The sequence below is a fragment of the Centroberyx affinis genome, unplaced genomic scaffold (genome assembly GCF_046629955.1).
Source record: "Centroberyx affinis isolate AG114_WGS23_722 - 3 ecotype Tasmania unplaced genomic scaffold, CSIRO-AGI_Caff_v1 ptg001654l_1, whole genome shotgun sequence".
Taxonomy (NCBI): Eukaryota; Metazoa; Chordata; class Actinopteri; order Beryciformes; family Berycidae; genus Centroberyx; species Centroberyx affinis.
The window spans coordinates 122,722-148,504 of NW_027280084.1; the positions used below are offsets into that span (position 1 = coordinate 122,722).

Genomic DNA, 25,783 nt, shown 5'->3' on the forward strand with positions numbered 1-25,783 from the left:
AAATACCTTTCTCTATAATTAATTATGTTTACATTCTTGCATTCAAACAAAATATGATACTCGTCTCCCAAGCGGTTATCATTACAGAGGTTGCAAATCCTCTGGTTTCTATCCAGCCCTTTATATCTTCCAATGACCTTGGGGATTCTGGTGTTGTTCACCCTAAAGTTACAGATAGCCTGTCTATACTTTTGGTTTTCATACAACAGATACTTTTCCAATTTAAGCTCTTGTTTAAATTCTACATAAATGATGTAGATCTGATCTTTCAGCCTCTGTTCCACAGTTAGTTTCAGCCAGTTGATGTTGTTACACCTTTGTGTGATCCAGAGGTAAGACAAACCATCCAATATCTGCTTAACCTGCAAGACCCATGGCGACGCATATACGACGCATATACACCCGAATTATACAGTATCAAACACCTGACGACAACAATGACTTTCCTACCTATATACGTGAGCATCTAGATAATAGCACAGCGACACCCAGTATACACACAGTCAATGACAATTATATTCTGATTATTCCAACAACATATTTGGCTCCTACAATAGTTCTTTGCGGTGATTTACTAATGTCTGTGCTGCGAGTAATTAAGGTTATTATTTTGATTTTTTTTTTTTTCAGTTTCTGCTGCTGTAACTGGAAACTGGATATCTTAAAGACCAGGGAAAAAAAACAGGAAGAAGGAAGAAGATAACTGTTGCATTGTTTTTTTTTTCTTCTCCATCATCACACCTCCACCCACCACCTCAGATCAGCTGATGCCATCCTCCTGACCTCAATCACCAGGACCAGGCCCTGTATGTCCCTTCACATCACACTCGAACTCGCTCCCCACATGAACTAAACTCACTTTTTCAAAACTGCCTACAATATCTGACCCCCACTGCCTCCCCAGCAATGAACAAACCATCATCACCATTTTGGATTTTACTGTTTTAATATACATACTTGTTTCATTATTTTACTGTCTTCATTTATTATTTTTCTATTATTATTTATTACCATTATTACAATTTATAAATAAAATGGATTAATATGATATATAGATTATATGGTGATATATATGGTAAATATAAATGGATAAACCGATTAAAGGCTTAATTCATAACATTTTATAGTTCCAGAAATGTCATACTCAAAGCTTAATTTTCTTTCACTTGAAGCTTGTCAGTTCCTTTGTACCTTTAATTCAAAGCTTGATGCTCCAGTATTTTTTTGATAAAAAAACAAACAAACAAACAAAAAAACATGTAGGTGAAACATGGTGTCATCTGGTTATTTGTTCATAGCATGCAACACTTTGCTATTTATACCACTGTCACGTATGTATGTGTCCTAAAGCCAAATTTCACAGGTTAAAGGCTTCCCATAGACAACCAGTATGGTATTGATCATTGATTATTATTGATTATTGATTAATAAAGTGCTATCTTATCTTATCTTATCTTATCTTATCTTATCTTATCTTATCTTATCTTATCTTATCTTATCTTATCTTATCTTATCTTATCTTATCTTATCTTATCTTATCTTATCAATTCTATAATGAATATGTAACCAAGCTGTATGACTGGATGACACTGACTGGACCAGATCCCATTTTTACTAAAAGGACAATATTGGCACCATATATCAGTCTAATCCTACTATAGATGGAATGTGAGTCACTGATGTGTGCATGACAAGGGCCATAATGAACAGCTAAACTGCTGTTTTTCTCAAAACCATAATCAACAGGTACAGGAAACTCTATTGTCAACAGGATACAAGTAGAAGTTTAGTCATCTGTGTGTGTGTGTGCGTGTGTGTGTGTGAGTGAGGTGACAGTCAGAGTAAGAGGCAGAGTCTGGTGTTGAAATGGTCTGGCGGTGTGTTGTAGCTGGTCAGTGTCTGGTATGGCTGGGTGATGTCCCAGGCATAGGGAGTGATTGTGTCTGGGTGGCTGGATGCAGGGGTCATGCCTCCATCTGAGGGTGTGTCTCTCTGACCATAACTGATGGGAGCATCAGTCATGGTGCTGTGTGGGTCACCTGATGCTAAGGGAAAGAGAAAAGTAAAAGTTATGTGGCATAAAGGACAATTTCCAACCAAAATGAAAAATCAGTTACCTCAATCGCCTCAATCAATTACCTCGATCGCTAATGATCCATGTTTGAAAGATAACTGTACAGCAAAGCGGATACCCTAGTGAAATGGCAACATACTGTTTATGTTGTAATTGTCACTATGCCGTGTGTGTCTAATCGTCATAGGACTCCAGTGATAGCGAGGTCAAATCCTTTTTCGGGATTTTCTAAAAAACATTTTGACAACTTCTAATAATAATAATAATAATGATAATAACTGAATTTGTGCTTTTCAAAACAGAGTTTACAAAGCTGCTTCACAGATAAAAGAATAGTAATGGAGATAAAATGACAAAGCAAAAATAGGAGGAAATTTATAAAAGAATAAAAAGTAAGGGAAATAAAAATGATAAAACAGGCTGGAGCATTAAAAAAATAATAAATGGAATAGAATATAAATAAGACAATTACACAAAGGCCAGTTTAAAAGTATAATACAGTGCCTACGTCTGTGATGCCTCTATGAATAGAATTTGAATAAGATAGGTTGATGCGATGCTTACATTTGTTATGTGATTTATGTATTTTGTTTGTATGTTCACTTCTATATGATTGCATATGGAAATAAAGGTTAAGTGCAAAAAAAAAAAAAAGTATAATACAAGTTAATATAAGTTAAGTGACTTAAAAGAAGGGAGCCAGACCCATTTGTGCTTTAAAAGTAATCAGTAAAAACAGTGTAGGGAAGCTAAAACTAAGGCATTTTTTTAGTCTTGGTGAGTATGCGAGCATCTGCATTTTGAATGATCAGTTGATTTTTTCAGAAGGCAGGAGCAAAGAAAAGATAATTGCAAGATCTGAGTCAAAAATAACCCTATAGATTTCTTTCCTGTGGTTTACAGTGAAGACCTAAAGGAGTCAAGGTGTCCACGATGCGATCTCTGTTTGTTTTGGAGCTAATTTTGGAGCTAATTAATACAAATACTTAAATAAAATGAAGCATCAGAAAATTGTTAGACATCCAGAACTTTATATCAGAAAAACAGCTTATAAGAGTTTCAGTACAGGACAGCTTGTTGGGATTTACTGCAAGGTAGACCTGTGTATCGTCGGCGTGGAAGGATACATCCTTAAGCCAGGATTTAATGTGAAAAGGAACAGTAGGTGTTATTGTGCTGTATGTTTTTTTTATCATTATTATTATTATTACCTCCGCCAAGGAGGTTATGTTTTCAGTGCCGTTTGTTTGTTTGTCTGTTTGTTTGTCTGTTAGCAGGATTACGGAAAAACTACTGGCCCGATTTTCATGAAACTTCGTGGAAGGGTGTAGCATGGGCCAAGGAAGAACCCATAAAATTTTGGAGTGGATCCGAATCCGACTCACAGACAAGCAATAATAGCACGAACCTTGGCGGAGGTCTGCGCTCTCCAAGTACCCTTCTATTTATTATTATTTTTTGTGCATTTTGCCTAGTTGATAGTAGAGACAGGCAGGAAAGATAAAGATTTGGGTTTGAGAGACAAAATCTCTACAAATGGGGGTCCATGGCCCCAGTGTGTACTAAATTAGGGTCCTTGATATGAAAAAGGTTGAGAATCACTGATCTAGAACCTTAAGCACCTGTTTGTATATAGACTGTATGGGTTTCTGGGTTGAGACCAGGTAGTCAAGCAGTATCTTAAATGTGGGACAATCATGGCAGGGAAATACATTTTAGCAGCTTAAGTTGCATAATAATTCAGATGTGTCTGAAGTTGTGCAGAATGAATTAGATTTCCCCCCGTACATGCTTAGCCTGCTTTTAACACTCTGACGGTTTCATGCTTTTACTTACTGTTATGTGGAAGAATTTGAGTGTCGTGAAAGGCGCCCATAAATAAAATGTAGTATTATTATTATTATTTGAAGTTCGAGACCACTTGAAGCTTCTCACCTGATACATAAACATATTGTTCTGAAGGTTCTGGATCAGCTCTTGCCCTCTTTGTGAAAAACATACAAACTGTTTTCTTCAAATTGAGATGCAAGCATGATGCACTGAGCCACTTAGGGACATAGATCATTAGCGAACTCTTGCCCCCTCATTTTACTGTCTTTGTGTTTTGTATTGAGTGTCGTACTGAGTTTATATTGTTATTTTTTATTGCTTTTATTATTTTGTATTATTACTTACATTAAAGCCATATGCATGCACACCCTGCTCTTTCTATTCTCATACTTGTTCTAATAATACCCTATATTTTGTAATGAACCTTTCACTCTCTGGCCCTGCAGGTCCTCTTTGTAAAGACGGCTCCCTCCAGCTCCTCTTCCCATGATGCTCTCTTCTGACGCCCATAAATTCCCATATAGGAAGTAGGTGGTCATCTGACCTTTGCCCTTCACCTCAATCTGTCCACGCTCCCGTAGGTCAAAACATGTATCCTTCAACACACTGGGGAGAAAGAGAGAGAGAGAGACAGACAGACAGAGAGGAAAGGAGAGCAGAGAGTAAGACAAAAGTTGACAGAAAGGGGAGGACTGTGTGTGTGTGGGTGTGTGTGTGTGTGCGTGTGTGTGTTAAGGGGAGTTTAGGGAGGCTGCCAGGTAGTTCATGTGTTAACAAGGTCCCTGTTGGCTGGAGCCATGCAGGTGAGACTCAGGTGTCACACACATAAACACACCTGTATGTGGACGTGCTCAGATGAATGTGGTCAGGGACTCCGTGGCTCTCCATCCTGGAGGCGGTGTTGACGGTGTCTCCAAACAGGCAGTAGCGAGGCATCTTCTCCCCCACCACCCCAGCCAACACCGGACCTGTATGGAGGCCCACACGGATCTGAAACACACATACACACGCAAACAACACATGTACATACACACTGGTTGGCATACATGAGCAAAGTAGTGGTCTGGATTGTGCTTGAGGGGGTTCCAGAGGGTCCCCAGCAAATTGATGAATTGTTAAACTTGTAATGTTTCATTTACAAGAAGTTAACACAATTATTTTTTTCTATTCTATTTTGGTAGTTCCACTGTTATCTCTCTTCCTACAATACAGATAGTCATGGAATTCTGGACAAAATCATGCCTAACAATAAACATATTCTCAGATTTGGGTCCAAGAGACAAAATCTCACCAAATGGGGGTCTGTGGCCCTAATGTGGACTAAATCAGGGGTCCTTGATATGAAAAAGGTTGAGAATGACTGCTCTAGGGGATGGTAGGTGGCATGTTGGAGAGGGCTCCATATGCCGACTGTATTGTCCTACTGGGAGACTTCACCACTCATGTTTGCAACAAGTAGGAAACCTGCAGGGGCGTGATTTGGAGGAATGGCCTTCTTGATGTTAACCCAAGTAGTGCCATGTATATGCTAATCATGGATTGTCCACAACAAACGGCATGTTCCAACACAAAGAGCCTCATAATTGTATATGGTACCAGAGCACCTTTGACCAAAGATTGAAGATCAATTTTGATCAATGTTTCATCACAAGGGGGAGGCATTCCAGGCCTGGCTGGCATGGAGGATGCCTGATTCAGAGATAGCGGAAGGCTAAAACACTGTAGTGGGGCGTCCTAGTGGATCAGTGGTCTAAAGTGCATACCATGTACGTCCTGGGTTCGAATCCGGCCCAGGACCTTTGTCGCATGTCACCCCCTTCTCTCTCAATCTTACCTGTCTCGTTCCACTATCTAATAAAAAAGACAAAAAAAACCCCCCACTATAATAGCAGAAGCAAAAGCCTGGGTGTGGGAGCACCGCAAAGAGGTCCTGGAAAGTATTCATGACTTTCTCGGCAGGGAAATGCTGACCTCAAATGGGGTACCCTCTGTTCAGGAGGTAGTGCTGGAAGATTCTGGACTGTCTAAGCTCATCACCTTGGTAGATGTCACTGGTGTAGTTAGAAAGCTCTTCAGTGGCAAGAAACTAGGGGTGGACGAGATCCATTCTGAAATGCTGAAGGCTCTAGATATTGTAGGAGTATCATGGTTGACATGTCACGTGAATTTTGAGAACAGTGCCTTTGGACTGGCAGGCAGGGGGGGGTGGTCCGTTTCTTTTTTCTTTAAAAAAAGAGGACCACACTTTTTTTATATTTTTGAAACCACTTGTGCCCGATTAAATTGTATATTTTTCTTCTTTCCTTGCAACATTTTTGGTCCTTTATACCAATAAAAGTATCTTTTTTTACCCTTGGAAACCTGGTGTCTGCTCCTCTTTATGAACTTGTGTTCTCTTGTGTGAGTGTGTGTGGTAAAATAAATTCTCTGGGTGTTATTCCCAGGGTGGCGTTGTCAGGTGTCAGGTTTATGCCAGAGGTTCTTTCTGTGTTCATACTGGTCTATTCCATATCACAGTAGGCAAACAAAATCATTTTAATTCTTTCTCCTTTTTGACTTTTAATAACTCATATCACTACACCAGATGTTGATGTCACCTTTCAGCTCCATGATTACATTCTGTCAGTGAATCTTTCTAAAGTAGCTGTTGTTGAGCAGAATGAACAGGCAGGGGTCACATTGTGGGAATGGAAAGCACAGTGGTATGACTGCTACTATACACGATGCTCACACTAGGACTGCAGCATAACTAATCTGACATTGAAATCCTCACCTGTATGGGTTTGCCAGTGACAGGGTTGGTGACCTCTCCGGCAGCTGTCCTCATCCCCAGGGCAAAGTTCGCCACTCTGTGAGCGTGGCTTTCCGTTGGGACTGGAACTCCGCCCACCACCATGTACGCATCACCAATAGTCTCAACCTGAAGGAAATAAACAAACCCAAATGCAAATAAAAGAACATTTGTTATTTGTTTTCAGAAGTCTGACCCAGCACTCAAGCAAGGACCCTTGGAGTCATTATGGATGCTGCTGACCTCAGTTTTCACAGCCATATTAACCATGTCACAAGATCAGCAACAAAACTCTAAGCTCTTTTAAAATTGGGCTCAAAACTTTCCCTTTCCTTCTTTCCCAAGCTTTCGACTAACCTTGTGTGCATGTATATATGGCTGTATGTGTGTATGTGGATGTATGTATGTGTGTATGTATACGTGTATACATGCATATTTTAAATATATGTGTATTTTTTATCACATTTTATATATATTTCTTGTTATTTCTACTATTTTATAAAATTTTTGCGATTTTCATTGTTTTTGCTTGTAAAGTAAATTTTTTCCTGTGAATGAAATGTGCTATACAAATGAAGTATGACTAGACTTTACTATAATATTCCTTTAGGGACTTATAGTTATAGGCACTTAAAGATTTGCTATTATGTTTGTTTGGTATCCTTCTAAAATGTATTATAGAACTACTATAGTTCTATAGGCCTACTATAGTTATACTGGTAACACTTTACAATAAGGGTCACTAAATTAAGGGATAGTTAATGCTTAATAAGCATTAACTAACCCTAAACCCTAATGTGTCTGGTAATCATTTACTAATGGTGTTCATGTTAACTAAGGTATTAATTTATACACAATTTAATAGTCATCTTTATAAACTATTAAATAATGTATAAATTAATACCTTAGTTAACATGAACACCATTAGAAAATTACACATATTAGTTAACTGTTAACTGTTGTTTATTAACCATTAACTAACCCTTAACTTAGTGACGCTTATTGTAAAGTGTTACCATTATACTACTACTATAAATATTACTACTACTACTGATATTACTAATTCTACTTCTACTACCACTACTATTACTACTAGTAATAATACCTTGTAGACATCATGTACATTGGTGAGGCGGTCAAACCTGGAGTATATGGAGTTGAGCATGTGGACAATGTGGATGGGCTCACAGGCAGCACAGATATTGGTGAAGGTCACCACATCACTGAACAAAATGGTACACACCTCAAACTCCCCTGAAACAGACAGACGCATCAATAGAGAGACACACACATAGAAAGATAGACAGTTGGATTGATAGACAGACAGACTGACCTGCCTCTACGCTCATCCCATCTTTAAGCTGATTGGCTACATGGCGAGGCAGCATGGCATATAGAAGAGTCTCTGTCTTCTTCTTCTCAGCCTCTAGATGGCGTGATAGAATCCTCAGTTCCTCCTATACACACACACACGCACACACTGAACAATTTTGTCTCCCATGTTTCATCTCCCCATCATAGAGTTTCCTGTTGCCTGTTGAAAAGAATTAAACGTTGATAGACTCCTACAGAAACCTCTGATTTGTAAATTAGCTATTTTTCACTGTAAAAACATAAATATACACTATGTTTCATGACCATTTCATAACACTAGGAGCATACTAAACCATTTATATTTGACGTCCATATGCAGACCATTACAGTGCCAGTCCTTACGAGTGTTGTAGTTTTAGTGTGCTACCTTCTGCTTGTTGTTGTGATGCAGTAAGTGGACATAATGTCATACTGCTGTATATTTAGTCTGCAAGACCTAACTAAAAAGCAGGGGCATCATACCAGAGAGCAAAATTATTCTGGCCCAAGTCTGGCCCACACCCCCCACTTTCATCCGGCCCACTTGCTACATGGAATGCAGAGACTTAGTAGCAGTTAGAGACTTAGTAGCAAAGACTGCCATAGTAGAATATTCTACTATGGCAGTCTCTGCTAAGTCTCGACTAAATTTCTTGGGACAGGTGGAGCACTGACAAGATAAGACAAGATATTATTATTTGGTAAATGTGGGTCTGTGTGTCAATGTCAATTATTAGATGTAGGTCACCAAACTATCAGCTTAGAGGGAACAGTGGTCTTGAATGCTCCCCTGATACATTTCTGGCATTTCTGGCATCACCAGTGCAGAAAATGTTGGCCTGTTTCTGAAGAGCTATGGAGGTGTGTGTGATGAAAACCCTCGACCAAAGTGAAAAATCACTTTAGACAGCGGTTCACAACTCATTCTAGCCATGTAATGTAATAGGGACTGACTTAGACATGGGATGTGAGGTGTCTGCAACTAACTACCTTTTGTGTCCCTATTCTAAATCATTAATTCATTCAAGAGTAACAAATAATTCAATTCAAATTTTCAAAAACATTTGGTATTTTCTTCTTTTTACTCAAGTTATTTCCCAATTCAAGCCATTTGATTTATGTTGCATATGTATTTATATTATATTAAGAAGTGTTTGATTTTTCTTTTAAATAATCAGATCAGTTTCCTTTTAAGCATCAAATAATTTCCAAATTAGTTTGAGAGTTTTTAGTTTTCTCAGCTTTACTAGAGATTTAGCCCCCCTGCTGCTGCTATGGGTGACAGGTCCTTTAGTGTTGCTGGCACCAAGCTGTGGAACACTCTTCCCCAGGATCTCCATGCCACCACCTCCATTACTTCATTAAAGTCTCTTCTTAAAAGTTTTCTTTGTAAACTTGCCTTCCCCCTGTCTTCTTAAACTCTGAGCGTTATGATACTTTTTAATGTTTCTAATTTTGTGCATGACTGTACAATGTCCTTGGGTACCATGAAAGGCGCTTAAAATAAAATGTATTATTATTATTAATGATAATGATAATAAAACAAATTATTATTGTTATTATTACTATTGTTATAATTATAATTCAATCTTAAGGAGTCTGTTGAAATACTAAAAGACATAGGCCTATGTGGCTTGAATGTGTAGTGTTTTGAAGTTTACTCAATGTGCTTTGAGACAAGATTGAAGGAGTGATTTAAAAGCACACATTTTACATCAAATCAATTATTTAAAAAAAAAAAATATATATATATTTTGAGAGTATCTAACTACAGTATTGTCAGAAAAGGGAAACAGCAGCAGCAGCCGTAGTGGAAGTAGGAGTAGCAGCAGCAACAGCAGTGGTAGCAGTAGTAGTAGCAGTAGAGGCAGTAGTAATAGTACTAGTAGTAGCAGCAGTAGTATTAGCGGTATATATAGTCTAGTCTGTCTTCCATCAATCCATCCTACCTTCTTCCTCTCCAACTGGTTGGTGAGCTCCATCTCAGCTAGGCGTTGTTGGTTGAGAAGAACCAGGTCTCTGGTGGCGTCATGCTGGGCCAGGTCAGCCAGGTGGAGGCCTCCATCCTGGAGCTCCTGGAGGCTCCGCAGCTTCGGAGAACACAGGTACAACATACAGCCTAGAGACCCCATCCACAACATTTGACCTGCAGATATGTTGATAGAACACAGGCACAAAAGATAGTTGAGAGACATCACCCACAATATCTGACCTGCAGATATTTAAACTGTATATATTGCGTGCCCATTCCAGAACAGATCCATGTAAATGCTTTGACAGAATACCATACCTACACTTAATTTTTTAATTGCATATGTTGAATGATCCACGCACGGTGCCATTATTATACTATTTAATATGAGATTATTCCTTCGAATGGAATTACATTGCAGTTTTTTTTTAATAGCAGGGCAAGTGGAGTTGAGAATCTTACTGAATAATCAATCTAAATGAGTGTGCAATGTTGTTACATATGACTTTTCCAGGTTGTGTTTTTCTTTTCTTCCCCCTGTATCTGAACTTCAATTTGCTGTTACTGATGTTGCTCTTGTTTGTTGTTTGCGATTCCGGGCCCCAGCGGATTGTGGAGACCATGGGTGGAGATTGCGGGGTGGCTGGGCGGTATGGCCCCCTCTAGTGGTTGAAGGATGTCATAACAAACATGGAATTGATCTTCTCCTGCGAAAAGTTTGCTCTGTCCTGTAGAGGGCCTCAGTGTTGCACGAGCAGTCCAGTTTATTATTGAGCTGCACTCCTAGGAACCTATAAGAGTTCACTATCTCTACCTCCTCCCCCTGGATGGTGACAGGGTTTGGGGGCTTCCTGCTCCTTCGAAAGTCCACCACCAGCTCCTTGGTCTTCCCAATGTTGAGCTGGTTGGTTCTTCTTGCACGAACCTACGAAGCTCTCTACCAGGTCTGTGTATTCCTTCTCATTGTCCTCCATGATGCAGCCAACAATGGAGGAGTTATCAGAGAACTTCTGTAGATGTCATATCCTCTTCTCTACATATATGCTCCCACTGTTTCAAATCATCAGTCACCAATCTGGCTGTTCCTCCCTCAAGTTATAAACTCAAGGGTGACTGTGCCTTCACTGTTGCAGCCCCTAGACTCTGGAACAGCCTTCATTTCTCCATCAGATCAGCCCCCCTGTTGATTCTTTCAAGTCCCCGGCTCTAGCTTTTACTGTAAGTCCTCTTGATTTGTCTGGTTATATGTGTATGTCTTGTGTGTTTTTTTCTGGCAGTGATATGTCGATGTTCTACAGAAGCGTAATGCATTCACTTGAGAAAAAAAATGTACCCTGTTTTTCTGAATTAACAAGATAATTATCTCAGAAAAACAGAGCAGATTTTTTTTTGTTTTTAAAATGCTGTTTTTCTGAATTAACAAGATAATTATCTCAGAATTCAGAAAAAAAAAAAAAAAAAATTCTGCTCTGTTTTTCTGAGATAATTATCTAGTTAATTCAGAAAAACAGAGCATTTAAAAAACAAAAATTCTGCTCTGTTTTTCTGAGGTAATTATCTTGTTAATTCAGAAAAACAGAGCATTTAAAAAATAAAAATTCTGCTCTGTTTTTCTGAGGTAATTATCTTGTTAATTCAGAAAAACAGGGCAATTTTTTTTTTCTCAAGTGAATGCATTACGCTTCCATAATGTTCTATGTTAAGTCTGATTTTATATATTTATTGGCTTTGTGCAGCACTTCGATCAACTCGATTGTTTTTAAAATTAGCTTTATGAATAAATGTGACTTGTTAGAACCGTCCTCATAGTCTGAGCCTAGTTGTTTTGTAGATGGAATGTGGTTCTGTTTGTTAGAACCCACCATGAGCGTGGTGTCTTGGTAGAATACAATGTGGCTCTATTTGTTTGAACCCACCTCGTAGTTTGAGCGTGGTGTGTTTGTCTCTGTGTGTCTTCAGGACAAACTGACTGTTGATGAATTTCCTGATGCTCTCAATGGTAAAAGTCACCTGGAGGACAGAGACAGAGGCTGCACAAGACTGGTTTAAGACTGCTTATTCTCTGCTGCTGCTCGCATTTGGCTGGCATTGAGGCTTTTCACAGGGAGTGAAATAGAACCTTGATGCCAAAATGAAATCTTTATTCATACGTGAGTTGTCTGACTGAACTGTATTGTATTGTAGTCTACTCTGTTCTCCTCTACCCTAGTACTGAGCTGTACTCGAATGTACTTAGCTCTTCTCTATTCTATTATTCTGCTGTTCTATTCTGCTGTACTGCACTGTCCTAGACTCTGTTTTCAATTTCAATTTAACAAGTTCTATTGGCATGAATGTAAGATAATCATTATTTAAACAGGTCTTCTCTACTGTACTCCACACTCCTACTGTACTGTATTCTCATGTACTCTGCTACTACTGTACTGTGCTCAATTCGATGACACTGTACTGCACTCTACTGTACTCTCCTATTGTACTGTATGCTGGTCTAATCCAGTGGTTCTCAACGTGGGGTTCCAGGGGGTCCCCAGTCAAATTGATGAATGGTTAAACTTCAGCATTATTTCATTTACAAGAAGTTAACACAATTGGAGAATGTAGAAGAATTACTATTTTGATCATAGTTTCACTGTTATCTCTCTACCTACAATACAGATAGTCATGGGATTCTGGACAAAATCATATCTAACATTAAAAATATTCACAGATTTGGGTCCAAAAGACAAAATCTCATCAAATGGGGGTCCGTGGCCCCAATGTGGACTAAATTACGGGGTCCTTGATATGAAAAAGGTTGAGAATCACTGGTCTAATCTATATGCTACTCTGCTCTATTGTACTATATTCCACTCTGTTGTACCTGGATGTAGACAACTGAAGCATAGGTTCATGGTCTATTATATTCTAGTGTGTTGTACCTGTGGGTGTATGATGGTGAAGTATTGGTCCAGTCTAGTGTCTATGGTCTGGAGACCTGGAACAAACTTCTGAATGTTCACTCCTGTCTGCTTCACCTTCAGCTGAGGAACAGATAGGTAGAGAGACAGAGATAGGGGAAAATAAGGAGGCAGTGCGTTCTATGTTCATCATAAAGACTAAGATGGAGATAGAGTGGAGTCTTACATCTTCATCAAAGACAATATGGAAGGGGAAAGCATTGCAGAAAGCCTCCTCCTCCATCCACAGCTTGTCAGGGAAGCATGGACTGAAGGTGCACCGGAGGCTGCCTGGGAGATATATCAAACACACCCATACTGTTCATTATTATCATAGGTTTGTTTCATGTCATGCGCTGCTGTTATTTGAAAACGTTCTCAACAAAAAGTCCTGATGGTTAAATGGGCTCAATGGTTAGTGCATGGCATTAAAGTTGCCTAAGGTGGGGTTTCCTATGGGTTAGGGTTAGAGCCACCCATTATTAAAATGTCAGTAGTCATGATGCTTTAGGCTCTTTAGGTGTCTATAAAAATTATTTTACCTGAGCTGAACATCTCCATTATTCTGTGCTGAATACATGTAATGATTAGTGATGTGAATTACGGCTCTTTGAAGGGAGCCGGATCTTATGGCTCCATTCCTTTCCAAGAGCCGTTTCAAAAGAGCCGTTCTTTTGAACAGCTCCCATTGTTATTTTTTCTTTTTTTTAGGGGGCGGGGGTTACTAGGTTTATCTGCGAAATAATCACTAGGATAATGATAGGGTAAGATTTGGATCAGATTCAAGCTAAGACATCCCACCAATATAATTTCATTTTGCATGTGTTGACTGGGTTTAGCAGCACTAAATGACTCGTATTGCCAGACCTAATGTCAATGATCTGCATTGTAAACATTACACAACGTGACGCCATGTCCCTCTGCTTTGTCAGTGAATTTACTACTTTGAATTTACCCTCTGTATGAAATGTGTTATGTAAATAAAGTTGCATTGCCTTGAATGCAATTCATGCAACACTTAATATTAGAAAACTTGTATTGGCACAATAAAAAAACAAGTATAATGAATTTTTGTGCAAAACAGATGTTAGTGCAAATCAGATAGATAATCTGGCACGTCAGGTTAAGTGGATTTAGGGCAGGCAGTGAAATTTGGGCACAATGATAAAAAGAACGGCTCTCATCTACGACTCGGTTCCCTTCGTTCATACCAAAGAGCCGTTGAAAAGAATCGGATTGTTTGCGAATGTAACATCACTAGTATACAGTGATATTTGGGGCCATGAAACTATTCAAAGGATATTGTCAGGTTTCAAAAATACATGGGCAGCAATCTGAAAATAACATGCTCTGAAAAGTTGACTATTTGATGATGGGAGGTTTTTTTTCCACTTGTATGAGTAGTGTGTGTGTGTGTGTGTGTGTGTAAGTTTGTACGGCAGTTGAAAGTCGGCACCTTCAACCACAAAGAACTCAGTATGTTAAAACTATTCAGAATGCAGATGGGGTGTTGTAACTCCAAGGTAATAACATGCAGATAAGTCAAACCTTTTCCTAGGACCACTGCCCTGACCAAGTCCCAGCCACTCCTCCTCCCAGCAAGCGACGCACACCTCTCCCTCATCCCCCTCAATGTCGTCTCCTGGGGAGAATCACACAAAACATAGGTTGGACCAACACATAGAAACACACACACACACATATAAACACAGACGGTCCCACCCACCCTCCTATCTCTGACATGGTCCTGGTGCCCGGTCGTGCCAGCTCGATTGCTCTGTTGGACCAGAAAAACAACATGCTCCTTGTTCCCCGTCCGCTCGTCCTCTGATTGGTCGAGAACCGCCATGGTCACCTCGCTATCGAAAAACTCCCTGGCAACCATCTCCATGATGCCTGCCATAAGATGGACGGGAAGGGTGATGGAAAATGGAAGGGAGGAAGTTATCAGAAGTGGAAAGGGTGGTCAATGAGTCAATGGTTACCTACAGTATGTTATCCAGAGTAACCTGGCTACTGGCCATACACTGGTTAAGGTCTTATTTAGGTTAAGATCTTTATATGAACCTTTGATATCCTGTGATTGAGTCTCCCTATTGCCTTGAATCAACTTGTTAACAGAATATTCCCCCTCCTTCTTTGACTGAGCAATAGTAGCTTTCCTCTAATACAGGGGGAACAAATGATGAATTGTGACAGTAAGTGCTGCTGCTGCCAAGTGTGTTGTTGGCATTTCACGAGGTTGGACAGCACTTGAATGAGTGACAGTACAACAGCACATGGGTAGCAGGGATTATATTGGAAGTTCGGAGAAGGGGAAGAATGGGATGAGGAGGGTCCGGGGACTAGGGCAGACTCTGTGGACACTTGGCTCAGAGTCTGGATCTGTGACAAGACAACTGTCCCCGGAAGTTAGTTTAGTTAGTTGTGCTGACATTTCTGGCTTTCACAACTCATTTTCCAGCCCCACCCATTGGACTTTCAAGGCACTTATGTAGGCACCAATATAATTTCCAATTCCAATTTAAAGCCCTGAAAGCAAAGACCAATAATCTATGAAAAACAAACCAAAAAACCTATCACGGACTATGTGCGTGTTTTTCCATTTGGAGTCGCATGTTATGTATTTTATGATGACACCATATGGTAGAAGGTAATAAAGTAATATTTTTACCAGGTACAATATGATACAGGCCCTTCCTGTCAGAATAGTAGTGAAGCAGCATCTTCCCATCTTCAGTCTTCTCCACACGGAATGACGGTGCATTCATCTCCTGGCAAACAGAGGAGGTTTGGTTTTTAGTTCTGGATTTGAAAGTATTTTCTCTTTTTACTTCTATTTGATTTGATTTGATTTGATATACTGTACTTTTAAACTTTATTAACTTTTTCTTGCAGGTATATTAAAAAAAACACAGCACAGGAATTAAGAAACAATGTAGACAACAAATTATACATAAAAGTCAAATAAACATAAAACAAATACATAAAAACAGTTCTCAAATGAAAATGAAAATCCTGACATATATGGCAACCTAACTGTCTCACAAGGAGACAAATGTCACTCAACTGTCTAAACTAACTAAAATTTATTTAAAAAAAAGTTGATAGTTTCACCAACTCGACATAACCTTTGTTTACAAGGCCTCTCCCTTGGCCAGATTCCCTTCCAAGAGGTAATACAACCCATTTGGCACACTTTGGGTACATTGGGTATCCAAGTGGCCAAAAGGGAGAGGGTGCCTGGGCCTATCCTCACTAAAACCTTTGTAGAATTGATGTGCTTTGTTGTATTGCTATCTACTTTAGTACAGATGTAGTCAAGGAGTTGCTGTCTCTGTGCATGGGATCATTGCTATCATGGTCTTATCCATGTCTAGTTTAGGAGAAATTTTAGGCGAGGATACAAATTAGAATTTCTCCTTTCGTTTATCCTCCTTGGAGTTTATTCTGGCATAGTAACAGTCACAAGCTTACTGCCAATGGGAATAAATTCCCCAAGTTCTTACCTATCCATAGAGGTCAAGATGATGCAGATGATGGTAGTTGTGGAGCTATTCTTAATTCATTTTGGGTATGTCACTATAGGCATTTTTGGCTGGGGTCTATATAGTACCACTAGCCACAAGCTAAGATTTCAACCCAGACACTGCAACAACAAACAACAAACAAGACAGAAACCTTTTCCCACCAATGTCAAGTGTCTAGTGAAGAAAACTAAGTAAGGAAATAGTTCAAAAGTCCAACAAGACACACACAGACCTGGTAAGATAGGGCCAAGTAACTGTGTAGAGCATCCAGGTTCTCGATGAATTCAGTGAGGTTTCCTCCCAGTGTTCTCAGCATGGCGTCGTAACCTGCCTGCTTACAGAAAGTGAAGAAATGCTCTCCAAACAGCTTGAGAACCACCTCAGATGAGACACCTGAAATATCAACACAGATACAGCGCGATATCATCACAATGCACACAGTGTCACTGAATTCCTGCACCTTCATTTTCTCCCTCTGTCCAGAGAGCAAAATAACATTATATTAATGTAGAATCAATGTTAATGTATCAACGCAAATGACAATGAATCAACTTTAAAATAAAGCATTGATTCCACATCAGTTTTATACCCTGAAATAATGTAAAACATTGAAAATGGACTGACACCGCCACAAAATCAATGTTATTTCAATTTAAATTCAATCACTGATTTAACATCAAACTAACTCTGTTATTAACTTTTGTGCTGCAGGATTGTATGGTGGCATGCTGGCAAATACCATGCCAGAATGCTCAGCATCTTTCAGTCTGAAAAACACCTTTAAAACCTTTTCAGCAATCAGTAAAAAAAATATTTTTTTTGCCAGTGAATATTTCAGTAACAACTAGACTGAGCTAGCGGAGCTGTGTTTTTGTGGTTTGGAATTTAACAAGTTTGCCCAGTGCTAGCGCAATGGCTAATCTATGCTGACAATTATTTTCGCTGGCAAATGTTTTAGTTATAACTAGTTTGAGCTAGCAGAGCTGTGTTGATAAGGTTTGGAAATTTGCTCTCACCTGATGTGTGCACCTTAAAAGCCTCTGAAGAATGGCAGGTCCCTGAGAACATTGGAGAACTGCAGAGAGCTTACACCTTACTTGCACCTCTCTTATATGAAAAGAAAGGATCCTAGCATTTTGACTGATCAGAGGGAATGGTATGTGTCGGAAAATTGAATGTTGTATATGGCAGAGGAGTCGGAGAAGCGTCTGGTGGTACCGACCAACTGCAGACCACCTGCCCCAAGGCTCAAGGACATCATTGAACATTGCCAAACCTGTCCAGAGTGCCAAAAGACAAAGAGTTTCTTACTGAAACTCCTTTCCAGCGGATTGCTATGGACATCATCAGATGATTGATTGTCCTCCGCCAAAGGGGGGACTATGGATCGGTCTCCGTCCGTTAGTTAGTTCGTTCGTTAGTTTGTTAGTCACACTGTAATGTTGACTTTGTGCCACTAGGGGGCGGCATTGACAATGAATGGGGACTCAGTGGTAAAGCAGGTCATACAGTTAAAGTTATCATACAATGTGGGGGACAATGAATGGGGACCCAGTGGTAAAGCAATCCAGTTAAAGTTATCATAGGTAACATAATAGTCTACACACGCTACACACTTGGAGACATCAGACTGGGTTGATGTGTTGAAGTGAGAGTCAATGGAGAATTTTTGGGCAAACCTCTAACCACAAGACACTGTAGTTATTGTACAGTTGTTGGACTGTTGTACTGTTATTGCACTCATCACTGCAGTACCACTGTGCCGTCAGTGTTGACTACTATATCATATTACCACTTACCTACTGTGCAATACCATATATCACTTATCACTTAGCATTTATAATATTCATAACACTCACACTCCTGGTGTTGTATGTTATATTGTATATTGTATTATAAATTTTATTGTAGTGTATATTGTGTAATGTATGGATTGTATATATTGTGTATTGTAGTTATTATATTTTGTACTGTATTGAGTAAAAACAGGACAATTACAGTTACTACATTTCAAGATATAACTTGTAAGCCTAATTCTCAGGAGAGTAGGCAACAGAAACATATGGTCAATCTGTCCTTTCATCGTCCCATACGAAAACGCTTATACAATTTCACTCATATTTCAAGTACACTCAGCAATCACTGACTGACCCAAGGGTGGAACTACATCACTGGTGGGGGACAACATGTTTATATTTGCTTGTTTCATGATGATTTAATTGTTTGATGTGGAAATGTCATGGTGAGCGGGCAAAATTGCAGAATTGTGAGGGTGGGTTGAATTTTGTCAGATAAAAATCACTGAGCTAATCTCCCATATTATTGAATGCACCTTTGTTTCTGACTATGGTGTCCTTAATTTCAAATCAACAGCCTCAGCAATCATTAGTCCATCTTCCAGCATGGGCATGTTTGATGAAGAAAACATCCACAGTGATTCCCAGTTGAATATTACATCAAGAGGAGCAAGCAGATATTCAATTATAGCCAATTCCCAGTAGAATACAGGCAAAATTATCAGGTGGAGAACAGAGCAGGACCAATAAGACTGCAATTGCAGGAAAGTTGGCAGCTCAACAAACTGGTCTGGTTAGCTGAAACCAGATTTCACCAGGAAAACCATTTTTTTTTGGCAGAAAGTGTCTAAAATAATACTTTCTAGATTACAAAAGTCTGTTGGAACACAATGATTTTGAAGCAATGATATCTCACATTTTCTATTATATTTATGGCAACACTTTACAATAAGGGTACATGTGTTCATGTTAACAAAGGTATTATTTAATAGTCATCTTTATAAACTATTAAATAATGTATAAATTAATACCTTAGTTAACATGAACACCATTAGTAAATCAAACATTAGTTAACTGTTAATTAAGGGTTAGTTAACCCTTATTAAGCATTAACTAACCCTTAACTTAGTGTAGCCTTATTGTAAAGTGTTACCATATTTATAATTTTTTTATAATGTCTGTCCCTGTGTGTTGTTTACTCTTTGACTGAATTGCATTGTGTATTTTCTTTGTCATTTTATGTTTTTTGTTCTCTGGTCTCTTTTGAACAAGAGATTTGGATATCAGTGAGACAGCCTGACTGGAGAAATAAAAAAATGTCACCTCCTGGATATGAGATAGTGAAAACAGAGGCAGTAGATGACATGGGTCATATAGAGACAGGGTGACACCTTATACCCAAGACACCTACTGGGTGTTAGACCTCAGCAGGGACATTGTTAACACCTGAACTACCTGTCAACACACACACACAAGTTCACACCTTAGACAATCCCATTCCTCCATTTTTAGCAGCAACCAGCAGCTAGTAAGTCATAAATGTTATAAAAAGACATAAATGTACACCTTTGTCAGATGTACATAGGACCTATAAAGTATAGAGCATGCAGCTTTAGATCCAGGATAGGTACAGTTCCTCATGTGGGGCTCATGGTAATGTTGGGCATAATTTTGGACACCCCCCCAATGTTGTCTATTTTAATTTTAGAATTGTTAATTGTACTTGTTTTATATAAAATCTGTGTTATAGTGTTCAAGTCTAGCCATTGAATACAGCAATATTACACACAGGTATTTAAGGGCAGCCCTGGGGCCTCTGAGAACCCGCAGATACCACAGCAATGACTGCTTAGCACCAAAGATGGAGACAAAATAAAACAAAACACCACAGCAATGTCAGTTTAGCACCAAAAACAACAAGGATTACCACTATAAGATGCAAGATATAGAAGTATTATTATTCATACCGAGCAACGAACAGGCTTCCTGCACCAGCCTGAGGGTCAGGATGTCATCGTAAACCTCATAGGTCATGAAGGTGTCCTGGACGCCTGCTAGAGAGCTACACACACACATTTATACACTGCATAACATGAAATTGCATGACATAAGGTGACATGATATTATCATCAGAGCCTATCCAGCCGATTGTAATGCATGTGATGTTAGAGTCCAAACCTCAGTTTGTCCCAGGTCTCCTGGCCAAACCTCTCCATCACCAGAGACTGGAGGCAGCTGTTGATGAACCCGTACTGCACACACACAAACACTACACATTATCTTCTACCTATTGCTGTCTGATTACATGTAAAAGCAATTTTACTGCTGTGTCGGCGTTGTCATTACAGAATACTAGAATTTATAACCTCCTCCTCTCCTCCTCTCCTCCTCTCCTCTCCTCTCCTATCCTCCTCTCCTCTCCTCTCCTCTCCTCTCCTCTCCTTGTCTCCTCTCCTCTCCTGTCCTTGTCTCCTCCTCTCCTCTCCTCTCCTCTCCTCTCCTCTCCTCTCCTCTCCTCTCCTCTCCTCTCCTCTCCTTGTCTCCTCTCCTCTCCTCTCCTCTCCTGTCCTTGTCTCCTCCTCTCCTCTCCTTGTCTCCTCTCCTCTCCTCTCCTCTCCTCTCCTCTCCTCTCCTCTCCTCTCCTCCATGGTGGGACACACAAACACACAAACACACAAACCGCACTCCAATTATAGTAGTGGGATATAGTGTTAACTGAATGAAAAAGCCACCTAGTAATAACCCAGTAGGGAAATTCTATCACTATTGGAACACTTTGGAACTGATTATTTTGGACACTCCATGGTGAGATTCAGATATCACATATGTAATTAAGGCTTCCCACTAACAGTCCTATTTGGTTGTACAACAGAGATGACATTCTACCTCATCTTGACTTCCTATCCCTGAAGGACAAGGATCATGTCAGAAATCTTGGTGTACTTTTTGACAGTGATCTTTGATTTAAGAACCATATCAGTAACATGTGCAAACCGGACTTTTATCATTTATGTAATATCTCTAAGGTCGGTGACATGCTTTCCACTGCTGACTTGTGCATGCTTTTGTGACAACCAGGCTAGACTATTGTAATTCCCTCCTATCTGGATTACCCAAGAACTCAATTACTACTCTTCAAAGAGTTCAGAATGCCATTGGCAGAATAATAACACTCTCTAGACTGAGACCACATTACACCCGTTCTTAAATCTCTTCATTGGCTACCTGTATCTTCCAGAATTGATTTTAAGATTATCTTATTAGTTTTTAAATGTCTTCATGGTCTCGCCCCACCCTACCTTAGCGATATGATAGTGAGATATGTACCATGTAGAGCTAAAGTATTTGTACCAACCTAAGACCGTTAACCCCATTTAGTGGACAAATATATTATGAAATAGAATGATTGCTAGATCAGTGATTCTCAATCTTTTTCATATCAAAGACCCCTAATTTAGTCCACATTAGAGCCCCGGACCCCCATTTGATGAGATTTTGTCTCTCGAACTCAAATCTGAGAATATTTTTTATTGTCAGATATGATTTTGTCCAGAATTCCATGATTATCTGTATTGTAGGTAGAGAGATAACAGAGAAACTATGATCAAAACAGTCATTCTTCTACATTCTCTAATTGTGTTCACTTCTTGCAAATGAAATAATTCTGAAGTTTAACAATTCATCAATTTGCTGGGGACCCCCTAGAACTCTCTCAAGGACCCCTGGTGGTCCCCGGACCCCATGGTGAGAACCACTGATGTAGATCATTTAGATCATCCAATAGCAGTATGCTGACTGATATCCCTAAAATTAGGCTTAAGAGTGGTGAGTCAGCAACTCCCCCCCAGATAAGCTAAGAGCCACTGATACACTCAGCACTTAAAACACATCTTTTTAGCATTCCTTTAATTAGATGGTGGTAAATTGGTTTGCATATATTTAGTGTTTTTTCTTTTACTTCTCTGTATTTACATTTTTACTATTGTTTTACTCCTTTTATTTCTCTGTTTTATGCCTTTTTATTCTGTAAAGCACTTTGTAAACAGTCTTGTTAAAAGGTGCTATACAAATAAAGTTATTATTATTATTACAATAATATAAAGAAAAAATTGAAAATTGGAGAGGAAAATTGGAAAATAAAAACCCAGCTAGATAACAATCCCCATCAGGGTTTATCAGACAAAGTATTCAATTTATCAGATTAGGAAACCCCAGAACTCCAAATGGGATTTACTAGTTGACCCTCTCAGTATATATTGTATATACATATAAATATATACGATTATATATATATTTCATCTTCTCCGCTTTCAAGAATAACATCAAATCAGTTAACCATCAGATAATTATCAGCTGACCATCAGCTATTTTAATTTATTTCAAAAAACAAAAAACAAATAGGTTTTATTATAATAGGTTTACTCACCATGTGTGTGTATCTGATGTAATCCAGCTGAATGCATTAACCACAGTGGCTTGGATGCATAAAGGACTTTCCCTGAACACTTGCTCTCTCTCTCTCTCTCTCTCTCTCTCTCTCTCTCTCTCTCTCACACACACACACACACACACACACACAGATATTTCTGTCTCTTCTCCTCCCTACTTCCCTCTCTCTCTCTCTTCCCTTTGTTTTTCCTATCCATCCCTTCAGCCAGCCACCACTACAATTATTTTGCCTTTTTAAATAAAAAATAAAAAATAATATGAAATCAAAATAAGGAAATTATACACATATAGGCTTTCATAATGTGGGCTTTTATGAAATTATATGTACTAGACTGTGTGTGTGTGTGTGTGTGTGTGTGTGTGTGTGCGCGCGCGTGAGTGATTGTTCATCACTTTCACTTTCATCACTATTGAATAGTGTGTATCACTGTAGTAATTGATTTGAATAAAGTGGGGATGAAGGATGTATATGTATGTGTATGTATATCCTTCTTCAAGGGTTATCATAATCAATTTTAAATCAAAATTACAGTTTGACCTTTAGCAGCTGAAGAAAACTAACCAACTAATGAAAATGCTGAGGCAATCCTCTAGAACAGTGGTTCTCAACATGGGGTCCGGGGACCACCAGGAGTCCTTGAGGGGGTTCCAGGGGGTCCACAGCAAACTGATGAATTGTTAAACTTCAGCATTATTTCATCTACAAGAAGTGAACACAATTAGAGAATGTAGAAGAATGACTGTTTTGATCATAGTTTCACTGTTATCTCTCTACCTATAATACAGATAGTCATGGAATTCTGGACAAAATCATATCTAACAAAAAAAAATATTCTCAGATTTGGGTCTGAGAGACAAAATCTCATCAAATGGGGGTCCGTGGCTCTAATGTGGACTAAATTAGGGGTTCTTGATATGAAAAAGGTTGAGAATCACTGCTCAAGAAATCATTCTATTTCATAATATATTTGTCCACTAGATGGGGTTAACGGTCTTAGGTTGGTACAAATACTTTGGTTATTTTATTTGGGTAGAATGTTTTGTGGTTCCTCAACAGGGTCTATGGCAGATAAAGTACACTACACCTTGAGTGGTTCATATGCTTGAAAAAGTTTCAGTCAATAGCCTCAGTAATGTGGGACTGTGAGCTAAAAAAATGTCTTTACTTTTAACATTTTTTTCACATAAAGGCCAATAAAGACCCAGAATCAAAAAGCATCGTATTTATCTTCCAATTTACTTTCTGACTTGAATTGTATATTTAACAGAGGTGGGGACTCGAGACTTGAGACTTGAGACTTGACTTGACTTGGGTTCTGGTGACTTGGGACTTGACTTTGACTTGTACTTTGATGACTTGAAAAGGTTTCTAAAGTCTTGACTTGAGATCTTGTGTTTGTGTAAATGACTTCGATTGAAAGTGATGAGATTTGTTCCAGCAGACGACTGAATTGAAATTCTGTTTTCTGAATTTGTATGGAATGATTGAATTTATTGAAGTTAAAACTGATTATAGAAATCAAACTCATGATGCTCTTACCAAGTTTTTATCCTATTAAAACCATATTGCATTGAAAAGTCCTAGATATTTAGTTTTCTTTAAGATATTAAATTGATACTGGACTCTTGATTTGTTCTGACTTGACTTGCTAATCTACATTTAGACTTGGGACTTGACTTGAGACTTGTGCCTCAAGACTTGAGACTGACTTGGGACTCGCATCCAGCGTAAAGGAAGAGTGAGGAAAAATGTTAATTTTCCTTCCCGACTCCCATCTTGTTGCCTTTGAATAAACAGAACAGTTTGAACCAGTCGCCCACTGGTCACATGCTGCCTTGCTTTGACCCATTTCCTCTGAACTTGGCTGAGACCATGTAGCCAGAGTCATGCAGAGAAAGAGTGTGGTCAGGTTGGACGACCCAAACACACACACACACACACACACACACAAACACATCCTTGCCAACTGAGTATTGGCTCTAGAGACCTAACAGCGGCCTCCAATTCCCAACTTCATGATGAGATGGGCAACATTTTAAAAATCAGCTGGCACACATACTACATGAAATGAACAAACTCTGTGTACGTAAGGCTTTGGGTTTATCTGTCCAGCCACCCCCGGTGTCACTGTCATTCTAAGTCCTTTATAGTAAGCTGCACGTGAATGGGGTTAACAAGGATAGAGTTGATATGGTCTGGCACTAATATTACATCAAAGAGCCTGGATTGGAGAGAGGAAGGGTGTGTGTGTATGTGTGTGTGCACTCAATTTCCCTTTCTCTATCAACAGTCGTGCCATGACAGTCTTAATGTATGTTGCTTATGACGATTATAGAACCATCTTTAGCTCAGCCTCTCCAACAGTCAGGGAACAGCCTGATACAGAGGGAAGAAAAGCTTTTTTACATCTCTTTAAGTGTGGTAAAGAGGCAAAAACTTCTTCACAGAAGTACAGAAACCTGTCCTACCTGGTGGTTCAGATGTTTATTTCAAAAGTATTTCTGTAACTGTTCAGATCCACTGTTTCGATCTGAAAATACACTTGGATTAAATAAGAATGTGAGGTGCTATCCCAAAATGTGCTTGTGTAATTTCTAAAGAGTTGTTCTTTAAAGATGTGTACCTTAGTCTTAGATACTGTATATACTCCTCATGTATAAACCACCAACCAACTTGAATAGGAACACACAATAGACACACTTTAGACACACAAATCATGGTGGAGAAAAAAACAACAACATAAAATGATAATGTAGGGTTGTGTGCAGCTAGAAAAAGTACTTCAAATCGAGCTGCGATCTCAAACTTGGTCTAATAAAATATGATCATGAGGCCTTTCTGTCAATGAGATTCTTGGTGTGCTTTGTGGGGTCTGGCCATGGGAAAACGCTGACATCCAGCCAGAGGTTGAGGTTTAAGTCCAGAGGGGGGTCGAGGCTTAACATCCGCTGGGTCACGTGCTGAACAAACTCTCTGTGATAAGAGCATGAGAGAGAACGGCCTCTCAGACACTTTCAGTACTGTTTTTATGCGATTGCTTGCTGGGTCACA

General features: G+C 39.1%; 1 protein-coding gene across 1 annotated transcript; it reads right to left on the reverse strand.

Moving 5' to 3' along the window:
- Nucleotides 1–1,836: 1,836 nt before the first annotated feature.
- Nucleotides 1,837–24,866, reverse strand: LOC139651399 (guanylate cyclase soluble subunit beta-2-like). Its single transcript, XM_071528296.1, has 17 exons — nucleotides 24,819–24,866; nucleotides 20,461–20,534; nucleotides 20,250–20,344; nucleotides 16,719–16,879; nucleotides 15,631–15,730; nucleotides 14,683–14,852; nucleotides 14,505–14,598; nucleotides 13,144–13,247; nucleotides 12,939–13,040; nucleotides 11,937–12,030; nucleotides 9,998–10,194; nucleotides 8,029–8,152; nucleotides 7,801–7,949; nucleotides 6,678–6,824; nucleotides 4,740–4,894; nucleotides 4,329–4,510; nucleotides 1,837–2,045 (listed from the first exon to the last, which is right to left on the reverse strand). The coding sequence occupies exons 1-17, from the start codon at nucleotides 24,864–24,866 to the stop codon at nucleotides 1,837–1,839; spliced, it is 2,205 nt and encodes a 734-aa protein (XP_071384397.1).
- Between the last annotated feature and the right edge of the window lie 917 nt (nucleotides 24,867–25,783).